This window comes from Catharus ustulatus, chromosome 13, assembly GCF_009819885.2.
Source record: "Catharus ustulatus isolate bCatUst1 chromosome 13, bCatUst1.pri.v2, whole genome shotgun sequence".
NCBI classification, from domain to species: Eukaryota; Metazoa; Chordata; class Aves; order Passeriformes; family Turdidae; genus Catharus; species Catharus ustulatus.
In genome coordinates this window covers 16,533,771-16,558,243 of record NC_046233.1, presented here as the reverse complement: position 1 = coordinate 16,558,243, position 24,473 = coordinate 16,533,771, and the positions used below count along the sequence as shown (strand labels likewise).

The 24,473-nt window shown below is 56.3% G+C and overlaps 1 protein-coding gene across 2 annotated transcripts in view; it reads left to right on the top strand.

Annotated features, from left to right (window-relative positions):
• CACNA2D2 (calcium voltage-gated channel auxiliary subunit alpha2delta 2) overlaps positions 1-24,473 on the top strand; it is a 209,826-nt gene that overhangs the window by 174,136 nt on the left and 11,217 nt on the right. For both annotated transcript variants that reach the window (XM_033072032.1, XM_033072031.1), the window contains exons 5-22: positions 3,379-3,423; positions 9,755-9,893; positions 13,401-13,532; positions 13,806-13,863; positions 15,956-16,006; positions 16,149-16,248; positions 17,034-17,192; positions 17,632-17,739; positions 18,416-18,494; positions 18,648-18,697; positions 19,543-19,632; positions 19,855-19,923; positions 20,342-20,416; positions 20,867-20,941; positions 21,114-21,185; positions 21,478-21,549; positions 21,726-21,787; positions 23,457-23,533. In XM_033072032.1, coding sequence (XP_032927923.1) covers positions 3,379-3,423; positions 9,755-9,893; positions 13,401-13,532; positions 13,806-13,863; positions 15,956-16,006; positions 16,149-16,248; positions 17,034-17,192; positions 17,632-17,739; positions 18,416-18,494; positions 18,648-18,697; positions 19,543-19,632; positions 19,855-19,923; positions 20,342-20,416; positions 20,867-20,941; positions 21,114-21,185; positions 21,478-21,549; positions 21,726-21,787; positions 23,457-23,533 — 1,513 coding nt within the window. The remainder of the gene's footprint in view (positions 1-3,378; positions 3,424-9,754; positions 9,894-13,400; positions 13,533-13,805; positions 13,864-15,955; positions 16,007-16,148; positions 16,249-17,033; positions 17,193-17,631; positions 17,740-18,415; positions 18,495-18,647; positions 18,698-19,542; positions 19,633-19,854; positions 19,924-20,341; positions 20,417-20,866; positions 20,942-21,113; positions 21,186-21,477; positions 21,550-21,725; positions 21,788-23,456; positions 23,534-24,473) is intronic.

Sequence of the window (24,473 nt, the reverse complement as noted above, 5' to 3'; positions counted from 1 at the left end):
ACAGTGAGCAATCCTGTGGAGTACTACAGATCCTGCAGGTGCTCGGGAGAAGGATTAGCCAGATTAGGTGATTTTATAGGAAAGCTCTATAGGGGAGAGTGAGCCATAGCCATCCTGCTATTGTCCAGCTGGATGCATGGAGCAGGGAGCTGATGTGCCACCCACAGCCCCTTCGAGGCTTTTTTAGGGTGGTGGCAGCTCTGTGTGTGATATGGTTTGATTGCCACCTTGTTAGGTTGCTGACTTGGAGGCTTGGGCCAGCACCCCTCCATGCAGACATCACCAGGCTGCAGCAAGATAACACAGCACTGACCTTTTCAGCTTTCTTTTTTTCAGTTGCAGTAATTGTTTTAGGCAAAAAAGATCTATGTGAATGCTAGTAGAGGGCTGTGTCAGGGTTTGTAGAGGGGAGTGCCTCTCACCACCCACCTGAGACACCTGTGTGCCCCTCCTTGTCCCGGGCTTTGTCTCATACCTGTTCTGCTGGTGTGTGGCAAGGGAGCACTGGTGCCAGAGTAGGGTCCTCCCTTGTGCTGCTGGCAAGGCTTCAGCTTGCAGCTCTCCAGAATTTTTAATCAGCTTTTTGGTTGGTGTTTTGGTATGAAAACAGTGAAGGTGTGGAGCACATGGCTACTAAGGAGGGCTCAAGGGGTTGAGGAAGGAGCCAGGGTCCCTGGGGAGACTCTGGCATGCAGCATTCCCAGGGTCACCTCCAGGAGGTCCCACCGGGGTCAAGCCTTGGCAAGGGGCTGCCCAGTGACACTGAAGCACAAGGGTTTGTGCAGGTGCAGTGGTTACTTGGTGGCTTTGCTGGAGAAGCCTGGGCAATGGCTTCAGGGACAGCTGTAGATGAGTCTGAGATTGCACTGAACTCCCAGAGTGCTGCACTGAGGGTTTAGGAGCTGAAATAACCCCACACTTACCAACCAGCAACACAGCCATGCAATGCCATTGTGCAGGTGGCACTTGGAAATTCAGGTGCAGGAAAATGGGCAGTGGTTAACACATGATGTAGCAGCAGCTCCTCCTTGTCAGCCTTCCCTGCAGTGGGAACCAGTGTGTGCTTCCTGCAGGCTCGGTTGCAAGAGACAGGAACAATATTTTCCTCAAAATCCCTTGACATCTTCACCCCTTTGTTTTCTTTATTGGTATTTATTCTGAAAGGCTCTAGAAATACCAGTGCTATTTACACAGACCTGGTGCTGAGTTTAACACGGACCAGAGGAGGAGGAGGAGAGGATTATGCAAAGAAGGCAAATGTGGTTTAAAAAAATATGAGGGAGGAGAAATTGTAGGATCCCTTTTTGCCTCTTGGAACATCCACAGCATCTTTTAAGAGTATCTCTGAGGGCTCTATCCTTCCATCGTGGAATAGACACAGGTATCCAAGTGGCAAGGACATAGATGCCCTGCCAGCTCCCCCATGAAAAACCCCAGCCCCCCAGCATCAGCAGCATTGTGCCAAGGATTGTGGAGCCTGGCATCAAGGCACATCTCGGGGCCAGGGCTGTGCTGGTGCTGGCTGTCCCACACGTGCTGTCTCGCACGTGGAAACCTCAGCTACAGCCTCAGTGCGGCTGAGATCTCACCCAGCTGCTCCTGGGGTTGTCAGGGCTTGAAAAAGTGCATGGCAAGGGCTGTGTGATCCCTGGGGGAATCGGTGGAAGGGACGTCCTTCCAGGAACTCTGCTCCCTGTGCCGTGCCTGTGGCGTGCGAGCGCTGGGAGCAGGATCAGGGCACGGCTCTCCTGCCCGAGCATCATCACCCCGTGCCCTCCGCGGGAGGGGGACCGAGCTTTTCGGAGCAGCCAGTGCAAATAAAATGAATAACAAAGCACCTTCTGGATGGCCGTTGTTAGTCACACTCACTCCTGATTAAAGATCATTAAACATGAAATTAGCTCGTTTGTGTTACGGGTCTCGCGGGGGTTCCTTTAATTAGGAAGTGCAGATGGCCGGACCCGGGGAGGGGCAGGGGCTGCGTGGGGCCGGGAGGGAGCGGCGCGGCAAGAGCACAGGAACGCCATCTCTTTTTATTTTTTTTATTTCTTTTTTTTTTCTTGTTGTTGTAAACCCCACAGCATTTCACAACAAATCACAGATAATTAATAAGTGTGTTCCCTTAATGACTGGGCTTTTTAATAGCAAAAATTGGAAGATGCTGCGTCAATTTTTTTTTTTTTTTTTTTTCACTTTCCCCTCCCGGTGCTGCCTTATCGCAATCAGTACTGCTCAGGAAGATGCTGGAATTGCTCCCTGCAATCCCCATCGGCTGCACAGCCTGCCCGGGTCCCCTGCTGTTGATGTCCCCAAGATCAGCTTCAGGCGCATTCCTACCTCTTGGGAAGCCGGGAGAAGCCACTGCAAACCACTCTGGGGGGCAGTTCTGTGGCTAAGAGAGTAATCCCGGTGAGGGGCTGTGACTGCCAGCGCTCAGTGGGGCCAGGCTGGTGGAATGGGTGGTGCCGGCTGCCTGGCCAGCCTGGGATGGATGTCACGGTGCCACCGTGCCTGGCGCAGGCAGGACAGGGATGCAGAACCACTGAGTTTTGGCCGTGTTTCTGCTCGGGGTCCAGCTCGCTTTCCTCGTTCGATGGTAGCAGCGATGATGCCCAGCGCTGCCCGTGCCGGGGAAGGCTGGTTGGCTGCTGATGGTGATTGACTGGCAGACGTGTCAGCACCACTTCTGCCGTGTGCCGGCATCGCGCTCGGTCCCGGCACGCCGGGAAGAGTCTCCGAGTGCCCTTTAATTACCCTTTCTGCTGGTACACAGAACGCTGTTGTGACAGCATCGCTGCTCTCCCAATTGCCTCTTCAGGAATTTTATCAGCTGTCTCGCGTCTTGACACTCTGGGAAGAGGAATCCAAGCAGACCTTTCTGCTTAAATAGGCTCTAAATACCCCAAATTAACGACGTGCATTTCTCTGTGGAAGCAAGGACACTTTTCTCCCTGTTTCTGCAGTGCAGGGAGGGGGCCTGGGTGGCTGCAGGGCTGCTGCCTGCCACTCTGTACCTGGCTCTTCTGTGGCTCCTGATGTTTGCAACAGAACCAAAGCACCCTGGCTGTGGGGACGTGGCACAGGCTTGCACCTGGTGACAGTGCAGAGCTGTGGTCACACCGGGGTCACTGTCACAGGGCTGTAGGCCCTGCAGCAGTCATTAGTGGAGGGAAGCAGGGCAGGCTATGGCCAGTCCTTGGAGGGTGGATGTGGAGGATGTCAGGTTCTGAACATGTCCCAAGGTCAGCATGGGCTGGGAAGGGTTCAGTCCCCAGCAGTGTGGTGGCTGCCAACAGCATGAGGGACGAGTCGGGGAGAGGGACTTCTTTCCCATCCCTGTCCTTGGCCGGCACTAACAGCTCTCCCTTTTCTCTGCAGGAGGAAGACATCGAGTACTACGACTCCAAGGCCGATACTGAATATGTAAGTACTGTCTCTGTAAGTGCTGCCTCTGTGGCATCTCTGGCCCAGCCACCACCCTAGCCTAGGGCTGAGCCCCTTGCCAGTCTGTCCCAGCACTGTACCAGGGGTCGTGGCACAGCATTTGTCACAGCCAGTGTAACCAGATTCTGCAGGGGGCAGCAAGTGCCCAGTGTGCAGCTGTGTCCCCCCAGCTGAGCCATGGTGACATCTGTCCATGAGCACCAGGCCTGGCAGCAGGCAGGTGGGCAGGTCACTCTGCTGCCTGCAAAAGTTTCTAAAATTAAAGATGGCATCTGAAATTCAAATGAAGAGCAAACCTTTAATTAGAGACTGAATCTAATTCTCTGCCCTACTCTGAGCACAGCCATCCTGTGATTTCTGGCAATCAGTGCTTTAACTACAGGCCCGTCAGCTCTGATCTCCTGGTGCTCCCAAGAGAGCCAGCATTTACCGGCTCCTCCCCGTGGTGACAGCGACGGTGACTTCACTCAGGTGCTGTGCCTCGGGAGCAGGGAGCTCCACCAGCAATGCTTGCTGCCCCGGGGCACCCTGCTTTGCCATGGGGTACCCTGCTCTGCCCCGGGGCACCCTGTTCTGGCAGCAGATGTGTCATGGAGACTCAGTAACACAGCAGGAGAGAACATGGTGTTGGCAGCAAACCGCATAGCCTCATACAAAAATAACACTCAGGGGACCCCAAGAGCATTCAGAAGGCCCTGTGCAGAAGGGAGGGGAGGATCTGGGCTTGATGGGGTCCCACCAGTTTGGGTGACATGCCCTGCACTCACTTCTGTCTCTCCTCTCAACCCATCTGGGAGTCTGCGCCCCAGAGCAGAGTCGGGGACAGGCTGGAGTGGGGGATGGATGCCTTCAAAGCAGAGTTACTGACTAACTGCCAGTGCCATTGTCCCCAGGTGGTGACAGTAAGAGGGCTCCTTGGCAGGGGGAAGCAGCCACAGAAAGTCTGGGAGGTGGGATGGAGGGGTCAGGCAGATGCTGTGACTGAAGTGAAGGGCGCTTGCTCTCCTGAGCAGGTTTTCCTGCCCACAGTCCTACTCATTTACAGCCGAGGATGCAGAGGATATCTCCTGTCCCTCCCCAGCCTGGGGGGAGCTACCAAAGGAGGGAGGAGAGGATCCTGCCATGGCTGCTCTGGAGAGGATGGAGCTAATGGGCTTAAAATACATTAAAGGGGATTTTGGATAGAAGTGAAGGAAAAACTGGCTGATGGTTGAGGCAGGAGGAGACAGCCTGGGGAGCAGAGCAACTCCCAGCACAGGGGATGAGGAGCAGGACTAATGCATCCATCAGGCTGGGCTGGGCTTTTGCCATCACTGCTGCAGGGTAGGGGACAGAAGCTGGATGTCCCCATGCCCGCTGTTCCCCTGAGTGTTACACCCCATCATTCTGGTCACATTAGGCAGGATTAGGAAACAGGAGGCATCTCAACCTCGGAGCTGTGCCCCTAGAGCCCTCCCAGCAGGGGGAACAGGGGAGAGGCTATGCACAGTGGCATGGCATAGTGTCCCTGGGCACTGCAGGGCTCAGCTCCCTGATCCCTGGTCCTGCCCCAAAGGAGCTGACATGTCAAGGAGGAACAGCCCTGCAAATCCATCACGAGCCACATCAGCTTTAGTTCTGCTCTGGGGAGATACCGAGCAAAATTGCAAAATTGGGGGTGTCCTATTGTTGATGTATGTGGGTTTAGTAAGGGGGGCACTTCCCTGCCTGTGCTATTGCTTCCTTACCAGTGAAATCTCAGCAAATTTAATTCCAACAAAAATAATGGAGGGAAAAAAGAAGATGCTGCCGAAGTAAAAAAGGAGGGAGATGATACCAGAAGGTCTGAGTGGAACATAATAATGCTCTTTCTATCCTTTCTTTATTTAGCTTCAATTTTTCTATTTAAATAGAGCAGGATGTAGCTGAGCCAGAGTTGCTGCTGGACAATGGCTGCTCCCCATAACTGGGGCTTATTCATGAGCCTTAACACCAGTTTTAACTGCAGTGAGAAGGAAATTAGCTTCCTATTAATTTTGCCTGCACTTCATCTCCACTATCCCCCCAAACAGACTTTGGATTTCCAAGTGGTTTTTAACAAATGGGAACATCAGAAAATTTTCTCAGGGGTCCCCAAGGCTGTCAGAATGTTTGCAGAAGCAAAATTTTCACCTTTCCCCACTAGCAAGGGCCATGGGGTTTTATGTGGGGAGAAGCGTTGAAATCAGCAGACAGTCTCAGTTGGGCATCATAGGCAGAACAACACAGAAATAAAGCAATTTTCCATCTTTTGTGTTGTATTCGTGGCAGGGGATGCTGCTTGTCAAAGCTGAGCTTGGGACGTGCTGTACTCAGGTGGAAAACAGCACAGCTGTGTGAAGTATCCTGGCCCCAAGGTCAGCCCTCCAGCTCCCACCCACCCACCTGAGGTTCTGAGGAGGGCAGAGAGCGAGGGGCTGATGGTGGGAGGGTCTGTGCCAGCCTCAGCCCCCTCTGCAGGGGAGCTGGAGCTGCCCACTCACTGCTCACCCCTCTCTCTGCTCTCCCCACTCAGTAGATGCAGCAAGGAGGAGAAGGAGGGGTGGAAAAAAAGCCCCTAAATGTCAGCAGCAGCAGATGAAGGGTGCTGGAAAATTTAATCTTCCAACTTTCTCAACTAATGTGACATTTGGATTTCCTCACGATAAGCTATCAGCCCCAGAAGTTTCTTTCTTTTGCCTTTTTTCTTTTTTTTTTTTTTTTCTTTTTTCCCTCTATTTTTTTAACTTCTCTCCTCTGGCTGGTAATTTAAAAATAAATGGTCTAGAAAGATCTCTAAACAGTACCTTTGGCAAAGATTAAAAAAAGCGAAGGGGGATAGGGGAGCAGGCTGGCGGGAGAGGCTGATTGTTATTTATAACCTGGGCTGCTGTAAAAGCAGGAATGTGGCTGGAGAACACACCATCTCCCTCCTTGGCATTAAATTACTGCATTTCAGGAAAACCTGATGTATTTGAGGAGAAACACCCTTCTGCACAGGCCTGGAGTTTCTCAGCCATGTGTTGGGGGCTGGCGTTTATATCCGTTATTAGCAGAATCACAGTGTCTTGATGTGAATATTTCGCTGGCCTTTCTGGGCTTAGCATGGATGGGTGCCCCTGGGAGATTGAAAAGGCTGTGCTGGGACTTGGTGTGTTCTCTATCAGGCGTGTGTGGGGCAGGCTGGGGGATACAGGGATGCTGTGGCTGATCAGCCCTGCCTTTGTCATCGGGGCTGCCATTTAAGCAGCCGTCATTAGCTGTGATGGCTGGTTCCCATGGAGATGAGCACTGAACACAGGGGTTTGCATCTGCAGAAGCTGCCGGGACGAGGCATTGCTGCTGCACCAGGTCACATCCCCGGCTCCATCCGCAGCTCCAAACCCTGGGGACCACGACAAGCTTGGTGCCCAGGGGCAGGCTGGCCCTCCTCAGCAAGCCCCAGCCTGGATGGGATGGAGGGCAAGCACTCGCCCAGGGCGTGGCAGCCTCCAGTAAAGCTGTTGGGTGGTGCTGCTGGTGCTCACTGGGTGTTGGGGCATCTCTGGGTTTTGTCCCCTCTCTGTCATTTTGGGAGACTGAAGAGAAAACGTGACTGACAGCCCAGCTGTGAAAGCAATGGAGATGGCAAAAGCTCTCAGGGCGTGATGACTTCTTGCTGAAGCAGTAAATACGTATCATATTGATATATTGCCGTGGAGTCGATTTCTAATGGTGTGTAGCAAATAATACATTCAAACTGTAGAATCTATTTGTGTTGCATTGTACATACTGTAACAGATAAATAGATGTTTCCAAGTTCTTTTGAAATGTAATGATGAGGAATGCTGCAAGATCTGGCTGGGGGCCTGCCGAGATGCTCACAGTTAAACCAATGTAAATTCAGGAGAACTTGAATCATCTGCTTTGCTCTCATTTCAGTTTAACGCAGAATTCCTTCCCTCAGCTTTCCCAAGGTGTCTCCTTGTATCCCAGATGTTCCCCTCCCTGCCTGGGCTGGTGACAGCTTCACCTGCCTTCGTGTGGCTGGAAATTACCCCCTTTCAGAGGCCAAATTGAGCCTGGTTTAAACAGAAATAACTTGGTTGAGGCTGGGGGATTTATGGATAAAGGGCAGACGTAGCTTGGATAACATCAGCTCTTTCTGCAGGTCTGTTTGCCATATAGGTGTCAGTGATGCATGAAGTGCCCCACATATAGATAGCTGTATATTTGTCCCCAAGATCTATACATGTGCCTCTCACAGCTCCATGAATGAGAGCAGCCAGACAGTGCCAAACCTGGCAGCATACAAATTAGCCCCTCAGAAGTGAGTGAGATCACGGAATAATGATAAACAGAGGAGCAGTAATTATATACAATAGTTCCAGGTCCAGTGAAGTGGGGAATAGCCATGCCACCGTGGGGGAAAAAGGGAGGGTTGGATTTTCCAGCTGCTAGTGGTGACAGGGGCAGTGGATGGTTTATGGCAGGGTGCCCTGCTGATCTGAGATGGGGAGAGATGGGGAGCTGTCACCAGGAATTTGCTGGGCTGAGGGAAAAAAGGGGTTTAGTGTCAAAGCAGAGTGCTGCAGATGCCCTTAGGCCATGGCTTTATCCCAAAGCCTGTTTTCACAGGCACCTCTGTATCGCTGTCTGGTGCTCAGAGAGCTTTGCAGGGATGAACATGGTGTGTGCTTTCCCCCAGAGAGCTGAGCCCCCCATGGACTGCTGTGGCTTGGGGCCACATCCACTCTGTGGGTAGCCCATGGCCTGGCATGTGGCCAGAGTGCCAGCTCTGCTGCAGCATCACAACTCTGCAGGGGCTCCTGCAGTCGGTTTTTTGCTTTTTCTCCAGATTTACATGAAATTGAGAGCATAATCTGGATTTTGATCTCAGAGACGTGGCTCCAAGGGTTGGGAACAGTCCCTGCCTGCCTCCTGCTTGGTTACTGCAGCTGTAATTGAGTTCAGCATCTCTCTGGGCAGCTGGAGCCCCCGCACCAGGGTTGGCTGGGCAGTGTGTTTACACTCACAGTCCATCGGCTGGAATTAAACCCAAACCTTGCATATCAATCCTGTTACTCTCCCGAGCTGTGGCGAATGGTTTGGCCACCCCTCTCAATGTCATGGGAATGTCACCACCTTAGTGGCTGGCTGGAGGTGTTGCAGGGGAGGTGACATTTCTCCATGTCATCTGTGAAGGGGAAATGGGGAGGGGGCCAGTGTGGGTGTTAAACAAGCTTCATAGTTTACTTCCCAAACACATAGTTTTCCTTTAAATGTATGGCTTTTCCTGTGAGAAATTCAGGTCTTTGTTCCCTGAGTTTTGTCGAGGGGAGCCTGGCCAGTGGGAGAGATGCTCGCAGTGGACCACTGAGCACAGCAGGATGGGACCATCCCCTACCCCTTGTGTTCCCTGGTCTTGTGGTACTTTGCTGTGGACAGCGTGGGGCATCCCTTCAGGTGTCTTTTCCAGTGTGGGCTTGGCACTGTTGCCTGTCCCTGCCTGTGGATGGTGCAGGCAGCTCTGTGTCCCTGCCCCTCTTCAGCAGGGATGTAGCTCCAGGAGCACAAAGAGCATGTGCTGCAGCATCCTCCTCTCCCTCCTTCCTACCCTGAGCATCTCCCAGCTGCTGTAAACAGCCTTCCCCAGCTGCTGGGCTTGTGGCAGGGATGGGCAGCTCAGAGCCAGCACTTTCTGGGTTTCTTTGCTCCTGGTGGGGTGGGAGAGGCAATTTCTCCAGCTGTGTAGCGAGTCTACCCCCATTATCGCTCTTCCCCACAGGGCCCGTGCTTCAGCTCCCACCCTGTTCCCTGTCTGCAACCACCCAGCTGTTCTGCCTGCACCAGCTCAGCCCTGCCTGCCTTTCCAGAGGAATTTTAACCTCAGTGTCATGCTGGCAGCAGGGCTGGGGAATGGAGAGAGGGGCTGGGAAGGTGAGGGAGTGCGTTCCAGCACCAGCAGTGGGGAATTCGCCGTCTCTCCACCATAATTAAATATTGTTTGCATTGCTTATTGACAGAGCGCTAAGCTGCACTCCATTTTAATTTGCTCTTTGATAGTTGCCTTTTGCTGCTAATTGATTTTCAAGGCCCTTTTTTGATTTTTTTTTTCCTGTGTCTGATTTAATACCTGCTGTGCTACCAAAGCTGGAGTAACCAGTGCTCGCCTTTGTGCCCACCCACTCCTGGCAGGCCAAATTCACACGAGATCCAGCAGTGCTGGTCTCCCCCATGAAACATTAGGTGATGGGCCTCAAGTGGAGGTATTCCCAGTGTCCATCCACAGCTGGAACCCTGGATGATGCCATGTGCTCTGCTCCTTCCCCAGGATGATCCTGATGGAGAAGAGATTGAGAGGGAGAAGTCCAACTCCTTGAAGCTGGAGTTCACTGATGATGACAACTTCAAGACCAAGGTTAACTATTCATATGCTGCCGTGCAGATCCCCACGGACATCTACAAAGGCTGTGAGTGCCCCTTCTCACCCTTTTCAATTTGTGCTGAGCATCCACCTCTGGTGCCTGGAGCACTGCAGCCCCAGGGGACCATCACCTCTGGATGTCTCAACTGGTACCAGGGCAGGCTGGCTCCCAGACAGGCAGGTAGTGAAGCAAGGCAGAGTCACTGTATCAGGACCAATGTGTCTCTCCCCAGGGACTCTCAAGAGCTCAGCACGGGCAAAAGAGGCAGACTGGGGATTAGGAGTTATTAGGGAAGGGATGGGGAGCAAAGGAGAGGTGGTGATTATGGCATAGGGTAAAGCTCAGCTGTGCCCACATGGCTCTGATGCTCCTGCAGAAGAGCCCAGCCAGGCTCGAGAAGGCTGAAAGACCTTCAGAGGGGTAGAGCAGCTCTGTGCAGGAGCGACTACAGAGGCAGCACCGATGTGCTTGTAGGAGGGAGTGGGACATGGCTGGGCAGTGGCAGAGGGTGAAGAAGGGATGCTGCCTGTCTTCAGCCTACTTGAGGTCATGAAAAGGGAGAAGAAGAGCTGCAGTCCCGCAGGAAGGCAGAAAAGGCTGACTGCAGGACAGCGAGATGCCACCCCGTAGCTTATTAACCCCCTGCTGCCAGGACATGCAGGGGGTCAGCTCTGTGGCTGTGCCCCTGTGGCTGACAGAGGGCACAGGCTGCTGGCAAACGGGGATGGGGCTGGTGGGCCAGCCCGGGAGCGGGCAGGGATGGATGGACAGGATGGGACAGGATGTACCACATCAGCTTCAGTCCCTGCCGAGCGGTGTGACAGTCCCCGAGCTGTCAGAGCTCTCCGGTACCTCGCCCTGCTGCGGTGGCACACGGTGACAGTCGGTCTCCATTTCCCTCTAGTGGCTGCTCGGCTCCGAGCTGGGACCGCTCCCGGCTGGAGGGAGGGCATCCTCCAGCACCCGCAGGCTGCGTCCTGCAGCCAGCCCCACACTCTGCTGTCACCGGCGTCCCCAGCTCCGCACACCACCCAGGCCACCGCTGTCCCCACACCTCTGTTTCAGCGGCACTTGCTGAGGTGTCCTGGCTCTTTGTGGGTGGTGATGGAGGCCGAGCTCGCGTTCCTGCCCCGAGCAGAGCGGTCCCGGTTACGGCTCGTTACTGGCACGGCTGTGCTCGGAGCCGCATCGCTGCCGTCATTTCACCGCCGAGGCACCGGAGGATTAGGAATTTGCAATTAGTTTTATTACCCAGCTAGCGCAGGGCAGGCAGCTAATGAAGCACATCATGCGAGCCGGGTGGGCTGCGCAGGGTGAAATAAATATTCGTTCTCCTCAGCCCTGCTCGCCAGCCGACGGCACGGCTGGAGCCCCGCCACGGCCACATAAATCACCGCACTCACCCCGGGACGAGAGCAAGCTGGAGATGAACGCGCTCCAGGGACTCACAGCTGCTCAGAGAGGGATGCTGAGAGGGATGTGGCACTGGGGTGACAGTGCAGGGACCGTCAATATCCCTTCCCAGACAGGGAAAGGGGCTGCAGCCACAGGCACAGTGTGCGGGCACAGCGATCAGGCCATGTCCCGCCTGGGTGCTCCACAAATCCGGGCTGCAGGGAAGGGTCTGCAAGTGCTGCTCTACGGAGAGTGGCTTGGGGTCAGGGCAGGGGGCCACCCTGTCGTGCCAGGGACAGCAGTGAGCGTGGCGAGTCCCCGCAGAGCTGGGGCGGCACCGTGTCCCGGTGGGACCGGCGGAGAGGCGCTATCGCTGCCTGGCACGATAATTAAAGCCTGCGGCGACGCCCGCCGCCGTCACCCCTCGCTACACACACAAATTACATCCTATATGTGTTTTATTTACTGTGCCATTTTTAATTAAATATGCAATCGCTCGCGGGCAGGGCGAGACTGGGCTTACTCTGGTGGGGACAGGGACGAGATGGGGACAGGAATGGGGATGTCAGCAGAGGGGCTGGCAGTTCTGGCCTCGACTGAGCGGACAGGAGCCATCCCAGCCATGGACACAGCTTCATCACTCTGCACATGCTGAGAGTGTAGTGTATTTGTTCACAGGGGTGATATGGGGGCTACATTCATGCCCAGGGAAAGTGTAGGGGCTGCATTCGTGCTCAGAGATAATTTAAGGGCTGTGTTTGGGCCCAGGGATGATAGGAGTCACACTCAGTACAAGCAGCTGGTGTGGCTGATGGGCCCTGAGGGTCTGTGTGTGTAGGTGCTGCCAGGGATATCATGGATGTGTGAGGGTCCAGCCCGGTGCCCAGCTGAGGCTGGCAGCATTGCCCAGGCAGGCAGCAGCCTGGCAGCCAGCTCATAGCCACTTCTCCTGGGAAAAACCACATTCGGTGTCAGAGCCAAACAAGAAATCATCCTAAGTGCCCAGATAACAGCACTGTGTGTGGGCACAGCGCTGAGGAATGGCTGGGGAGATACGGATAGAGTAAATCATGGTTTGAAGGCATGACTGCTTGAGGGAAGGACAATTCTTCAGCAGTCATGCTGGGATAGAGGGATCCAGGATTCATTCTACCCACATCGTGCCAGTGCCTTGGGACCACAGTGAAGGCTTGAACGGGTGATGACGGTGTTTCCAGAAGGGACAAATGTGGGAGGAAGGCTTAGGAGAGCTAAATATACTCCTCAAATGCACTGGCTCCCCTGCAGCACTGCATTGGGTTGTTTTGCCCAATTCCAGAGCAGGGGTGGTCCTGAGAGTTCAACGCACCCCAAAAATGCCTTGAGGGTCCCCCAGGAGGGATCAGTGCCTGGTCGCAGGGTCCTGCTGGCTCCTTGCTACCACTGGCTCCTGCATGCTGCAGTCCTGGGCAACCCAGCACCAGTGGTCATTGTGGGATTCCCCTCCTACAGCATTTGGGGTCCCCCTGCAAGCACAGGGAGGTGCCATCCCAGCTCCCTGCCAGCTGGCCAGCCCCATTCCCGCTACACCACACTGGCCCCCCTGTGCTCTGCCAGCCCCCCTTGATTAATCACAGGCTGGGGCTGCCGGCAGCTTATCTTTTGCTTTAATAGCTCAATAATTTAAAACTGCTGTTTGCCAGCATCTTAATTGCTTTTTGTGTCAGGTGCAGGGCCAGTGGGAATGCAGAGTGGGCCGGAGAGGCTCCACATGGCCTGTGGGGACACAAGCCTTGGGTTTCCCAGCTGGTGACTGTCCCCAGGGAATGAGGCTTGCACAGGGAGTTTTGCTGGGAAGGGGGTGAGGTGGCAGGCCAGCTGTCCCCAGTGATGGCTGTGTCTGCCCCAGAGCAGGTGGGGATAGCGAGCACTCTGGGGAGCTCTGAACAGTGGCTCATTCCTCTGGGGACAAGGCACAGCAGGGTGGTGCTGGAGCCCTGCAGAAGTGAGGGGGTCGAGGGGATGCAGGAGAAGCTGGAAAGCCCCCATGGGCTTCTTGGGAAGGGGCAGAGGGGACACACCTCTCTCTCCCTGCCATCACTTGGGGACACTGCAAGTCCCCATCACCCCTCTGCCCACCCCCAGCCACACACCCACCTCTGTCTCTGTGTCCTGCAGCCACTGTCATCCTCAACGAGCTGAACTGGACCCAGGCACTGGAGGATGTCTTCATCGAGAACCGGAAGGAGGATCCCTCCCTGCTCTGGCAGGTCTTTGGCAGCGCCACCGGCGTCACCCGCTACTACCCCGGTGCGTGGCAGGGAGGGGTGTGGCACACAGGAGTGACCAAGGGCAGCCAGGCCCTTCTCTGTGTTAGATGTGGAGGAGCATCCCCCTGTGCACATGTAACTGTGTCCCCATGTGACACGTGTAACTGTGCTGTGCCAGAGCCCATTGGTGTGAGCTCCCCACCTGAGCCTGCTGCTTCCTCAGCCCTGGGCATCTCTCTGCCCTGTCCCCCATGTCCCCTCTCCCCACCCCAGAACAGCCCTGCCTTGCTCACTGCCTGCCTTCTCCCCACAGCCACCCCATGGAGAGCCCCCAATAAGATCGACCTCTATGACGTGCGCCGGCGGCCCTGGTAAGGGGGTGCTGGGCAGGGAGGAGGGCCCTGGCTGGGAGCAATCAGCTCCCTCCCCTTTTCCTTTCATTTTGGCATTGGCAAAGGGACAACATAACACAGGCAGGGGCATCTGAGCTGTGGTGCATGGCTCCTTCTCCCTTTCCCTCTTCCTGGGAAAGCGGAGCAGGATGGAGAGATAAATCCTTGGGTGCAAATGGAAGTGTGGAGAGAGCCCTATGCCCCCCCACCCAGTCATGGCTGCTGGCACTCAGTCCTGGCCAACATCCCCATCCAAATGAGGTAACAACTAGCTTGGAAACCATGAGCTGGGAGGATGGGGAGAGGAATGAGCAGGCAGCACCAGGCAGTGACTCAGTGATAGCTGAGCAGCCACACCAATTGAGGTGGGATTGAATGGGCCCCCCTTAGCCCAGCTGGAGGTGCTGGTGTGGCAGTGCTGGTTATTTGCTAGAGCTGGGGACCAACAGCCCCATCCTGCCCACACTTGCTGCCTAAAACTGCAGTCATGGAGAGGAAAGTGAGGGGCCACTCTGGCACATGACCAGGGAGCCCTGTATCCCAAAGGATCATCCCCCTCCCTGGCCCCCTGCCTATATTGGGAGCTGCCCCCTCTCCTTGTCAGAAAAATTCCTTGTCAGAAAATGGCCCTGCTACTACAGTTAATTGCCTTTGATTAAGCCACATTACTTATTAACTGTTCCCTGCCTGGGTGTCTGTGCAGGTTATTGAAGGGCAGGGACTGTAAGGCTGTTTTGGGGCGGGGGCTGCTGATGTGTATGGGGGCTACTGCGTCCAGCTAAGCCCAGCTCTCTGCCCACTAGCCAGGCTGGCCACCTGGTTGTCCACCCAGCCATGCAGGAGCAGCAGCACCTTTGATGCACCCCTTTGGGGCTTTCTCCTGCTCTCAGGCTGGTGCCCCATGCACGACACAGCCTTCACTGCTCCAGGGCCACAATCCTGGCCGCAGCCACAGTCACCGCTCGCCTGCCCTCCCGTCCCCTGATGAATGGCCCCATTAACCACAGCCATCTCCTGCCAAGCCCAGGGTATTCATCTGAGCTGGGCAGCCAGAGATGGATGTGCTGCCACAACCCATTACGGGCAGCATCTTAGTTGGGCTCTGTGCTGCACCAGCAGCCCAGCGCTGGGAGCAGAGCAGGCTCCAAGAGCCCCCGCTCATGCCAGGAGGGAGGAGGCCATGGGCAGCCTGTCCTGCACCCCAGCATGAGAGGAAGGTGCTGGGGGATGCTGCACCCATGTCAGGAGTGCCCCATGTGCCAGCATCCTGCATCCTGCCCAGGTAATCACTGGTAATTAGGGAACATCAGGCCCTGGGATTAACAATCAGAGCCTGCCCCTTCCCCAGTCCTCCCCAGTAGTGGTGAGTAATTGATACTAATAACACACTAATTAATTCACACAAGGCCAAATCCTTATTGAGCCAATAATGAGGTTCCCTTGGCCTTCAGCCAGGGCAGGATCAGGCCTCATGCAATGGGATGGTGAAGTGAGGCTGTGTCTGGCCATATCTGGGATGGGATGGGTGCTGAGCACTGTGCCACCCCCTCCCACACAGTATGGCACAGCAGGGCTGGGAGCAGGACTGGCTGCTTCAAAGGGTGAGGAAGGGTTCCCTAATTGTTTTCAGTGGGGAAGATTTACGTAGTGTTATTATTTTTCCTCCTCGTAGCTAAAAATAACCTAATCAGCCTGGCCTTTGAAGCTACCAGGGGGGTAAATAGCATCTTAATATGGATGTGTGTGTCAGCATAATCAGCACGCAGGAAAGGGCCTGCGATGATGGAGGAGTTCAGCATTTAGAGCTCATTAGGCTGACACGGTGCGGAGCGGCAGTTGCTGGCCGTCTGCTGTGCTGTGCCACAGGAGCCATGTCCTTGCCTCCACCTGCCCACAGCACCTCGTCCCTGTTCCTTGCCGTGGGCTCACCACAGCCCTGAGTGCCTGGGGCTCCCAGCACAGCTCCCCAGTGCCTGTGCCCTGGCAGGGTTTCATTCTTGGACTGCACCCAGCAGAGTCAGTGTTCCCGCAAAATGAGTCGACCCTGCTGACCCCACTCTGTACCCCACAGGTACATCCAAGGTGCCTCCTCCCCAAAGGACATGGTCATCATTGTGGATGTGTGAGTACACGGTGGGGGCCATGGCTGGGCTTAGGCCAGGATGGTGACACAGCTCACCAAGGTGCCACTGTCCCCTCAGTGTGGGATGGCACAGCTCTCTGCTCCCTCACTGCCAAGCCCCCAACGCCCCTGTCTCCTGCAGGAGTGGCAGTGTGAGCGGCCTCACCCTCAAGCTGATGAAGACCTCGGTCTATGAGATGCTGGACACCCTCTCAGATGATGACTATGTCAATGTTGCCTCGGTGAGTGCCATGGGGCAAGTGGAAGGGCTGTGTCCCCAGGCACCTCCCAGCTCCTCAGCACAGGAGCCCTTTGCCCCCATGCATACCTGGCTAAGGACTCTGCAGACAGAAATACCATTTCTTGTCTTCTTAACCACCCACTGCACATAAGCAAGGAAATGGCTGCTCAGGGCTCAGCACGCAAAATCTGCCCCATCATGGGGCATTTGGCAGAGATGTTCTTGGGGTGATCCCAGCCAGCCACCTCCTGCCCATGAGCAGCCACTGACACCTTAGGGGTGGCTATGTCACCAGCTCGTGACCTCATGCAGCACAGTGGCCATGCCACCACATTTGTGCTCGCTGGGTGCCCCGCCCCTGCCAGCCCTGCCCTGTCTGGCCACCAGCAAACCAGCACTAATTAACGTGTCTGGCCTGGCTCTGTTTGCTGGATCATCGCTCCCCTGATGAATGGGCCCCATTGCCAGTAAATGAATCCATAAGTGAGAGGCAGCACCTGCTCCTGATGATGGTACAGAACACAGCATGGTTACTTGCACAAGCTGGGGGTCCTGCAGAAGTGAAGGTGCAGGCAAACCCTGTACTGCCAGTACCTACATAATGCACCTCAGTGCTGGATTTGTCCCAAACCAAAGCCTTAGCCTCGACATCAGCCCTCCCTGGGATGTGGGACACATCTGGGTCACCTGCTGCCCATGAGAGCTGAGTGTGATGAGTGGCTTGTGCCTGCTGCTGTCTGCTGTGTCCCCTTTCTGTGACCCACTCCCCTCCATTTCACCTCCCAGTTCAATGAAAAGGCAAAGCCGGTGTCGTGCTTCAAGCACCTGGTGCAGGCCAACATTCGGAACAAGAAGGTGTTCAAGGAGGACGTGCAGGGCATGGTGGCCAAGGGCACAACAGACTACAAGGCTGGCTTTGAGTATGCCTTCGACCAGCTGCAGAACGTGAGCTGGGGGGCTGGGCCGTGGGCTGGGGAACAGGGGGCACCTGTGGGTGCTGGGGACAGTGGGACAGCTCCGAGTACCTGTGCTCCTTCTCAATGCTGGGGGAGATGTCCCACCTCCAGCCATGCTGTAGCCAAGGTTTTGCTGGTGCTACTCCCCTCTGGGTTATTAAAAGTTAGCAAGGCTGGGTGGAGGGGCCAGAGCCAAACAGACACTGTGCAAGAGGCAAAATAAAGATGAATGGTGCTATTAGGTGCCGAGTGGCATTAGCCACATCATTCCCCAGCTGGCAGTGTCCCTCCTGCCTGGCCACCCTTGCCCCAAGAGAAATGGGCTGGGAAAAGAGATGGGTTGGGGCCAGCCCTCCTGGCTGCATCCAGCTCTGTGCCCAGCATTGCTGGCTCCAGGTGTGGCCACAGGTGCTGTGTCTGCCCCACAGTCCAACATCACACGTGCCAACTGCAACAAGATGATCATGATGTTCACGGACGGCGGTGAGGACCGAGTGCAAGATGTCTTTGAGAAGTACAACTGGCCCAATAAGACGGTGAGAGGCTATGGGTCTGTGTGCTGGGCTGGGGCTGCACACCATGGAGGAAAATGGCTGCTCCAGCTCCACTGCTGACTTCTGCTACATTTGCTACATCCTCCCTCCCCAACAGCCTGCTCCTGCATGGAGCCACCGCCCTGCTAGTGGGTTTGTAGCAGGCTCCCACCTTCCTGTGAAGGAGGCATGGGACCAGACACACAGTGGGATGCTGGGGAGGGAATGGTGCTGGTGGGCTTCCTGAATGCTGGCCCTGATGGGAGCACACCCCAAGCATGGGGACAGGGCTGCTAGCGGCAGACAAACCAGCAGGAAGATCCCAGTTGCTGCCAAGTACCTGGAAACCTGTGGGGTGGGGGGTCTCTGGCCCATGTATCACCCTCAGAGAGCTCAGACCCCTCTGGGGGCAGTGATGCCCCAGAGCAAGGACCACTGAGGTAGGTGGTTTGAGCCAACACAGTGATGCTGGAGGGCAGGACTGGCTGGGGCCAGGCAAGGAGACAGAGACTCCCTTGCTGCCAGCACTTGCAGGAGTCTTCTGCCCACTTGTACACACTCTGTGGGGCATGGCAGACAATGCCACACTGTCCCTGGAGAGGTTGTCACTGGTTAGGAGCACCAGGTGTGGAAAACAAGGGTGCCCAGTGGATGGCCCTCAGTGCACACTCTGCCACAGGTGCGGGTCTTCACCTTCTCCGTGGGGCAGCACAACTACGACGTGACCCCGCTGCAGTGGATGGCCTGTGCCAACAAAGGTGAGCAGGGCTGGCACCCAGCAGGCTCAGGGACTGCAGGGTGCTGGGCTCACCCCAAGGCTCCAGCATGTGCCACTACCAGCAAAGCACTGGCTGCAGCCCTGGAGGGATGGACAGCTGGATCTCCAGCTGCCTTTCTCTTTCTTTTCCAAGGTTACTACTTCGAAATCCCCTCCATCGGCGCCATCCGCATCAACACGCAGGTACAGCCAGGAGCCCCGCAGGCTGCCCTGCCTGGGGGCGAGTTCAGGCAGCCCCAGCCGCTCTGGGGAGAGCCCACAGGCTGGCACTGAGTGTGGCAGCAAGCTGGGGAGCTGAGCTGAGCCCTCAGCTAGGCCCTGTGCTATTGAAATAAGTAATTCATCTTCTGCAGCTCCCCACGGACCTGCTGCCTTTTGAGTGACTAATTATGAAACATCAGGCGTTAATCAGCACCGAGCAGAGCTGAGCGCCGGCAGGGAGCAAGAGTGGGCAGGGCCAAGCCTGGCAGAGCTGGTCACGTCTGCCCTGCACCTCCTCTCTTTTCTGCCCCTTTTCTTTATGGGATATGCATGAGGTGCCATGAGGGCAGGTGATGAGGGTCCCCAAGCAGGGCATCCCCTCAGGGCAGGGCTGGCATTGTGGCACGGGGGCTGCCCAGAGATCTTCCTTGGCAAGGTGAGACAGGAAAAGGGAAACCTGCCCCAGGAGAAGATGGCAGCCAGGGAGTCAGTGGTGACGTGGTCCAGGCATGATGGAGCAACCCCAGTCCTGGGAATGGCTGGGGGCTGTGGCTGGTGCTGCCTGGGGAGCCCTTGCCCTGCCTGGGCATGGCCAGTGGTGAGCAGCCCCTTGTTTGCATCTTAATGGGCCTGTAGGGTCCCAGCTGGAGCCCCAGTACCCCCAGGTTTGTTGGCTGCCAAGCCCCCTCCCCTAGCTCAGCCTGCAGCTTGGAGGCCTCACCCCATTAATATTCCTGGGGTGTGCTGAGGGACAAGGGTGTCACCAGGCTGGAGCAAAGAGACATCTGGCTCCCACATCGTCCTTCCTGTGTCCTGTGTCCCTGCAGGAGTACCTGGATGTGCTGGGCCGACCCATGGTTCTGGCTGGGAACCGAGCCAAGCAGGTGCAGTGGACCAATGTCTACCAGGATGCCCTGGTAAGGACCCCCCAGCCCCAGGGTCCCACACAGCCCCAGTGCAGGTGGGGACTCCCACCCCTGGGGTCCCACAGAACTCCAGAGTGCAGGTGGAAGCGGACACCAGCCCCAGGGTCCTGCACAGGACATGCTCCACCTCCCTTGTCAGGGGAGTAACCTCCCTTTGCTGCCCAGTCCTGAGGCCAGTAAGTGCCCATGGGACATCATTCTGTGCCTGTGCAGGGGCTGGGCCTGGTGGTGACAGGAACGTTGCCAGTGTTCAACCTGACGGAGGACAGCAGTGACAGGAAGGTAGGAGACTCTGCTGCCCCTGCCCTGGCTGCACTGGGAGCCCTGGTGTGGGGCCACTGTGGGCTGGGGAAGGTGCCCTGGTGATGTGTGCCTGGCTGCAGGGGGCACACTGACATCCCTGGGGTGCCTGCTCTGCACCACCTCCCTGCAGTGACACCAGGGGTGCCTGCCATGCCCTTGGCTGTATCTCAGTTCAGTTGGGACAGCTGACAACTGCAAGTCCCTGGGGGATGCAGTGTCCCATGGGGGGCTCCTGGGGGGCTGGTACATCCCACCCTGTGCCCCTGCAGTATCCAAATCTGACCCACACGTTCCCAGAAGGAGAAGAGGTTCATCCTGCTGTTTCCCTGTCCTTGGGCTGGTGGTGGCAGGTGACAGTCCTGGTCCCACCCTCCTCCCTCCCTGCATTTCCTTCCAGAACCAGCTCATCCTGGGCGTGATGGGGATTGACGTGGCTCTCAATGACATCAAGAGGCTGACGCCGCGTTACAACGTGCGTGGGGGCCCCTTCCCCTCTGTCCCTGCCCTGCACTGCCCGATCCTGGTGTGGAATCCCTCTGATGGGAACCCTGAGCTGTGCCCCAGCACTCCAGAGCACCTCCACCAGCACTAGCAGGAGAAGTGGGTGCAGGCAGGGACTGGGACAGGCAGGAGAGCAGGGATCAAAGCTACATGATGCTCTGGGACCCAGAGCAGAGCCGAAACCCTTGTAGGGTCAGCAGGGAATAAACCTTATAGGCCTGGGGAAATAAGCAGTGGGAAAAATCCAGAGCCAAACTCTCATCCCAGGGGTGAGAGATTCCATTTTCCTGAGAATAGAAGTAGATTAATAGAAGAGGCTGAGCCCTGGGGGTGACGTGGGGCATGCTCTGCCTGCAGAGGTGAGGGTGATCACACCAGCACAGCACATCATGTCAGCCTCACCCCTCCTGTTCTCCTGCAGCTGGGGGCCAATGGCTACGTCTTCGCCATCGACCTGAATGGCTACGTCCTGCTGCACCCCAACCTGCAGCCCCAGGTGAGGAGGAGCCCAAAGGGGCAGCAACCATGGGGTTATCCAGGCCATGAGGGACACATGGCTTCCCAGGGTCCTTAGGAGTTTATTGTGGGGTTTGAGATGAGTTAGTCTGGACTCAGCAGCGGCTGCAGGAGCCCTGAGCCCTTCCCTGGCTCTCGCCTTCTTCCTGCAGATCATCAATTTCCGTGAGCCAGTGACGCTGGACTTCTTGGATGCTGAGCTGGAGGATGAAAACAAGGAGGAGGTGAGCAGACCAGGGACAGCTTTTGGGGCACAGGATGCCCCCCTCATCTGCAGTTGCAAAGGACACTCAGCCCCTCCAGCCTGCCCCAGGAAGTGTCTCATCCTCAGGGTCCTGGCACAGCTCCCATGGAGCCACAGTGAGGACAGGAGCTGGGTCACTGTCCCCTGGGTGAAACTCCCCAGGCTGCTCACCCTGCACCCCATGGGTCCCTAGTGCCACCCCACTGGGATGAGTGCCCACACATGCATGGCTAGGCTCTGTGGCTCTCAGTTGCCTTCTCTGTGTCCCACAGATCCGGAGAAGCATGATTGATGGGAATGACGGGCAGAGGTTCATCAAGACCCTCATCAAGTCCCTGGATGAGGTAACACTGCAGGGGAAGGGGGCCACAGCTGAAACTGTCACTATATTGAGCACCCAGAACCAGCAGTGGCAATGAGGGGCTGTGTCTGGCACCAGGCTGGGAGCCAGGGCCCCGTGGCACCATGCCAGCAGAGTCCTGGCACTGCCCAGGCCTGACTGGCTCCCTCTGACCCACAGCAATACATCGACGAGGTGTTCCGGACCTACACGTGGGCTCCCATCAAAAGCACCAACTACAGGTGAGTGTCACTGCCAGGGTACCCAGACTGACAGCACAGGGCTGGGGGCTTGTGCCTGCAGCTCCCAAAGTCCCCAGGGCCACCAGGGATATGTCCCATGGGCTATGAGGTTGCAAATGCACTGTCACATCATTGCACACAGGCAGTGACGTGCTGGAGGGCACTCCTGAAAGGGCTGCCTGTGTTAGGCACTGAAAAGCCTGGACACAGTCCCCAGGACTCCAGACAGGCTGCAGGGCTGGTGTGCAAGCAGCCAGACAAGTGACACCCCTGCCACCCCCTGTTTGCCCAGCCAGGGGCTCATGCAGGTCCCTGCCTGGTCTAGAGTGGGTGACAGTGACATGTGCCCACCCTGCAGCACAGGCAGTGTCTTTAGAGCCTGAGGAGAGCAAAGTTCTGCATTTGTCACCCAGTTTGCACCAGTTTGGACCAGCAGGTGTGTAAGAAAGACCCTGACATCATAATTTCTCAAGTCCCACTGCCTTCATCCTGGGAGGAGCCCTGTGGGCCCCTGTTGCCCAGTGTGCCCCTCTCCTCACCACCCAGCTCAGGAGGGGCTGGCAAGGGTCACAGCCACAGCCAGCACTGCCAGGTGTTCCCAGTGCAGTCCCAGTCATGTCCCCCATGATGTCTCCTCTCTGGAGCCAAGCAGCACTGGTGAGGAGGGGACAATGACACGGGGTGACACATCTGTAGGATGAAAGCCCTGTGCTGCCATACCTCTGCTCTGTGGCAGGGATATTTCCTGGGTTTCCCTGGGATGCCATCAGCACTGAACAGAAAAAAGCCACTTGACACCTGTGTCTTCCTGACACCTGTGGTTTGGGGTGCCACCACCTCTGCTGTGCTGGCTGCAATGCCCAGACCCTGTTTGTGCTGCCAGTGCAGGCAGGGTTATCTGAAGGGTGGTTTAGGGAGGAACACCAGATCCAAGTGGCTCTGGTGCAGGTGTTACATCTGATAAGAGTCAGGAATGTGGTCCTTCCTCACTTATTCCTGGCAACACCTGGCACAAACACTGTCACCAGAGGCCAGTGGCCCTGCAGCTGGCACCGGTTCCCTCTGGCAGTGTGTACTGTGGGTTAAGCAGCCCCAGCACCACCTCCTGTTTCTCCTTTTCCACCCCTATCCCCCACCCTGCATGCCATATTCCTGGCTGGCAGATTGCTCTCCTTCCTCACTAACATGGCTCCTGGTGCCTGTATAATGGTTGTCATTGGTTTCTCCAGTCTGGGAAGGCTTTGTCCCTACTTTAATGGGCTGTGTCTCTTCCTGCCTTCCTCCCTCACAGGGATGTCATTGTTCCTCTCCACACACATCTCCCTTGGTTCTTGGGCTGGCACATCCTACCCAGCCCTGGGTAGGCAGATGTGCCAACTTCCGTGTCCATGGGTGCCCCCAGGACAGCCCTGGGTGCTCTGGGAATGGCCCTGGATACCCCAGGATGACCCTGGGTGCTCTGGGGGTGACTCTGGATGCCTCAGGACAGCACTGGGTGCAGTTTCTGGAGAGAAGGATGCAGCAGGCTGTGCAGGAGGCACTGGGGCTTCTGCCTACCATCACCTGGGTCAAGCTGCTGCCAGCAGTTCCAGGCAGGGACTGGGAGCTGGCCAAGGATTCTGGGTGGGTGTAAAGCCTTACACCAGGTGTCTGCTCTCCCTCTCCACAGCCTGGGGCTGGTTCTGCCTCCCTACAGTACCTACTACATCCAGGCCAACCTCAGTGACCAGATCCTGCAAGTGAAGTGTAAGTAGCCCCTGGCTCTCCCTGCCACCCTCTTGCACTCCCCCTCACCCAACGCCAGCCCATGGCTGTCAGGGGGAGAAACACAAAGCAAAGACTTGAGAAAAGTCATAGGGATCACTGTGAAAGGCAAAATAAAGAGAAAAACGAAAGCTAAGAGAGGCGTGAGTAGAGGTGAGCGCACAGAGGGAAAGCGAGCTGCCTGCCTGGGGTGCCCGGGGGGGCCGGGGTCCTGATGCTTTGCACCCCAAAACCCCAGCCCGGGGCTGCAGGCAGGCGCTGCTGGTGCAGGCAGGGAGGTGCTGCCTGTTCTGCCTCCCGGGGACGAGGGATGGCGCTGTAGCCAGTTAATCTGTGAGCCTGGGGAGGTTTGCATGGATCTCTTTAATTTCCTTTGGTTTATTACGATACTTTGGTTTCGGTTTAAGCCATTTATTCTTTTTATGAGTTTGGTTTCAGTTGGTTTCGATTTTGTTTGGAATTAATCTGTGTACGTGTGTGTTAGCCTGGCCCCCCTTTCTCTCTCTTTCTCTTTCCCCTGACCCCCAAGCCTTTTCCCCACCTCAGGTCCACGCTGCTCCCAGGGACCCTCTCCCCATGGGAGAACTGGACCCTTCCCCTCTCCCCTCTGGTTCCCCCTGTTTCTCCCCCGTGGCCGCCCCGGTGGCCCGACCCCAGCCCCACTCCAGATCCAGCCCCTGCCACCCCCTCCATCCATGGGCAGGAGCCCTGTGTCCCTGTGGGGACGAGGCCAGGCTGTCCCCATCCCCGGGAGGGGGGATCTCCCCATCCTGCCCGGCTCTGCCCACTGTGCCTTGCATGCCCCCTGACTCAGTGAGGACATTTTGATATCAAGACTGTTGCAACTGTTTGCTACTGATTCTCATTTTCCTTTGGAGTATTGAATATATATCTATATATTTCTCTAGTTATATCTTTGCAT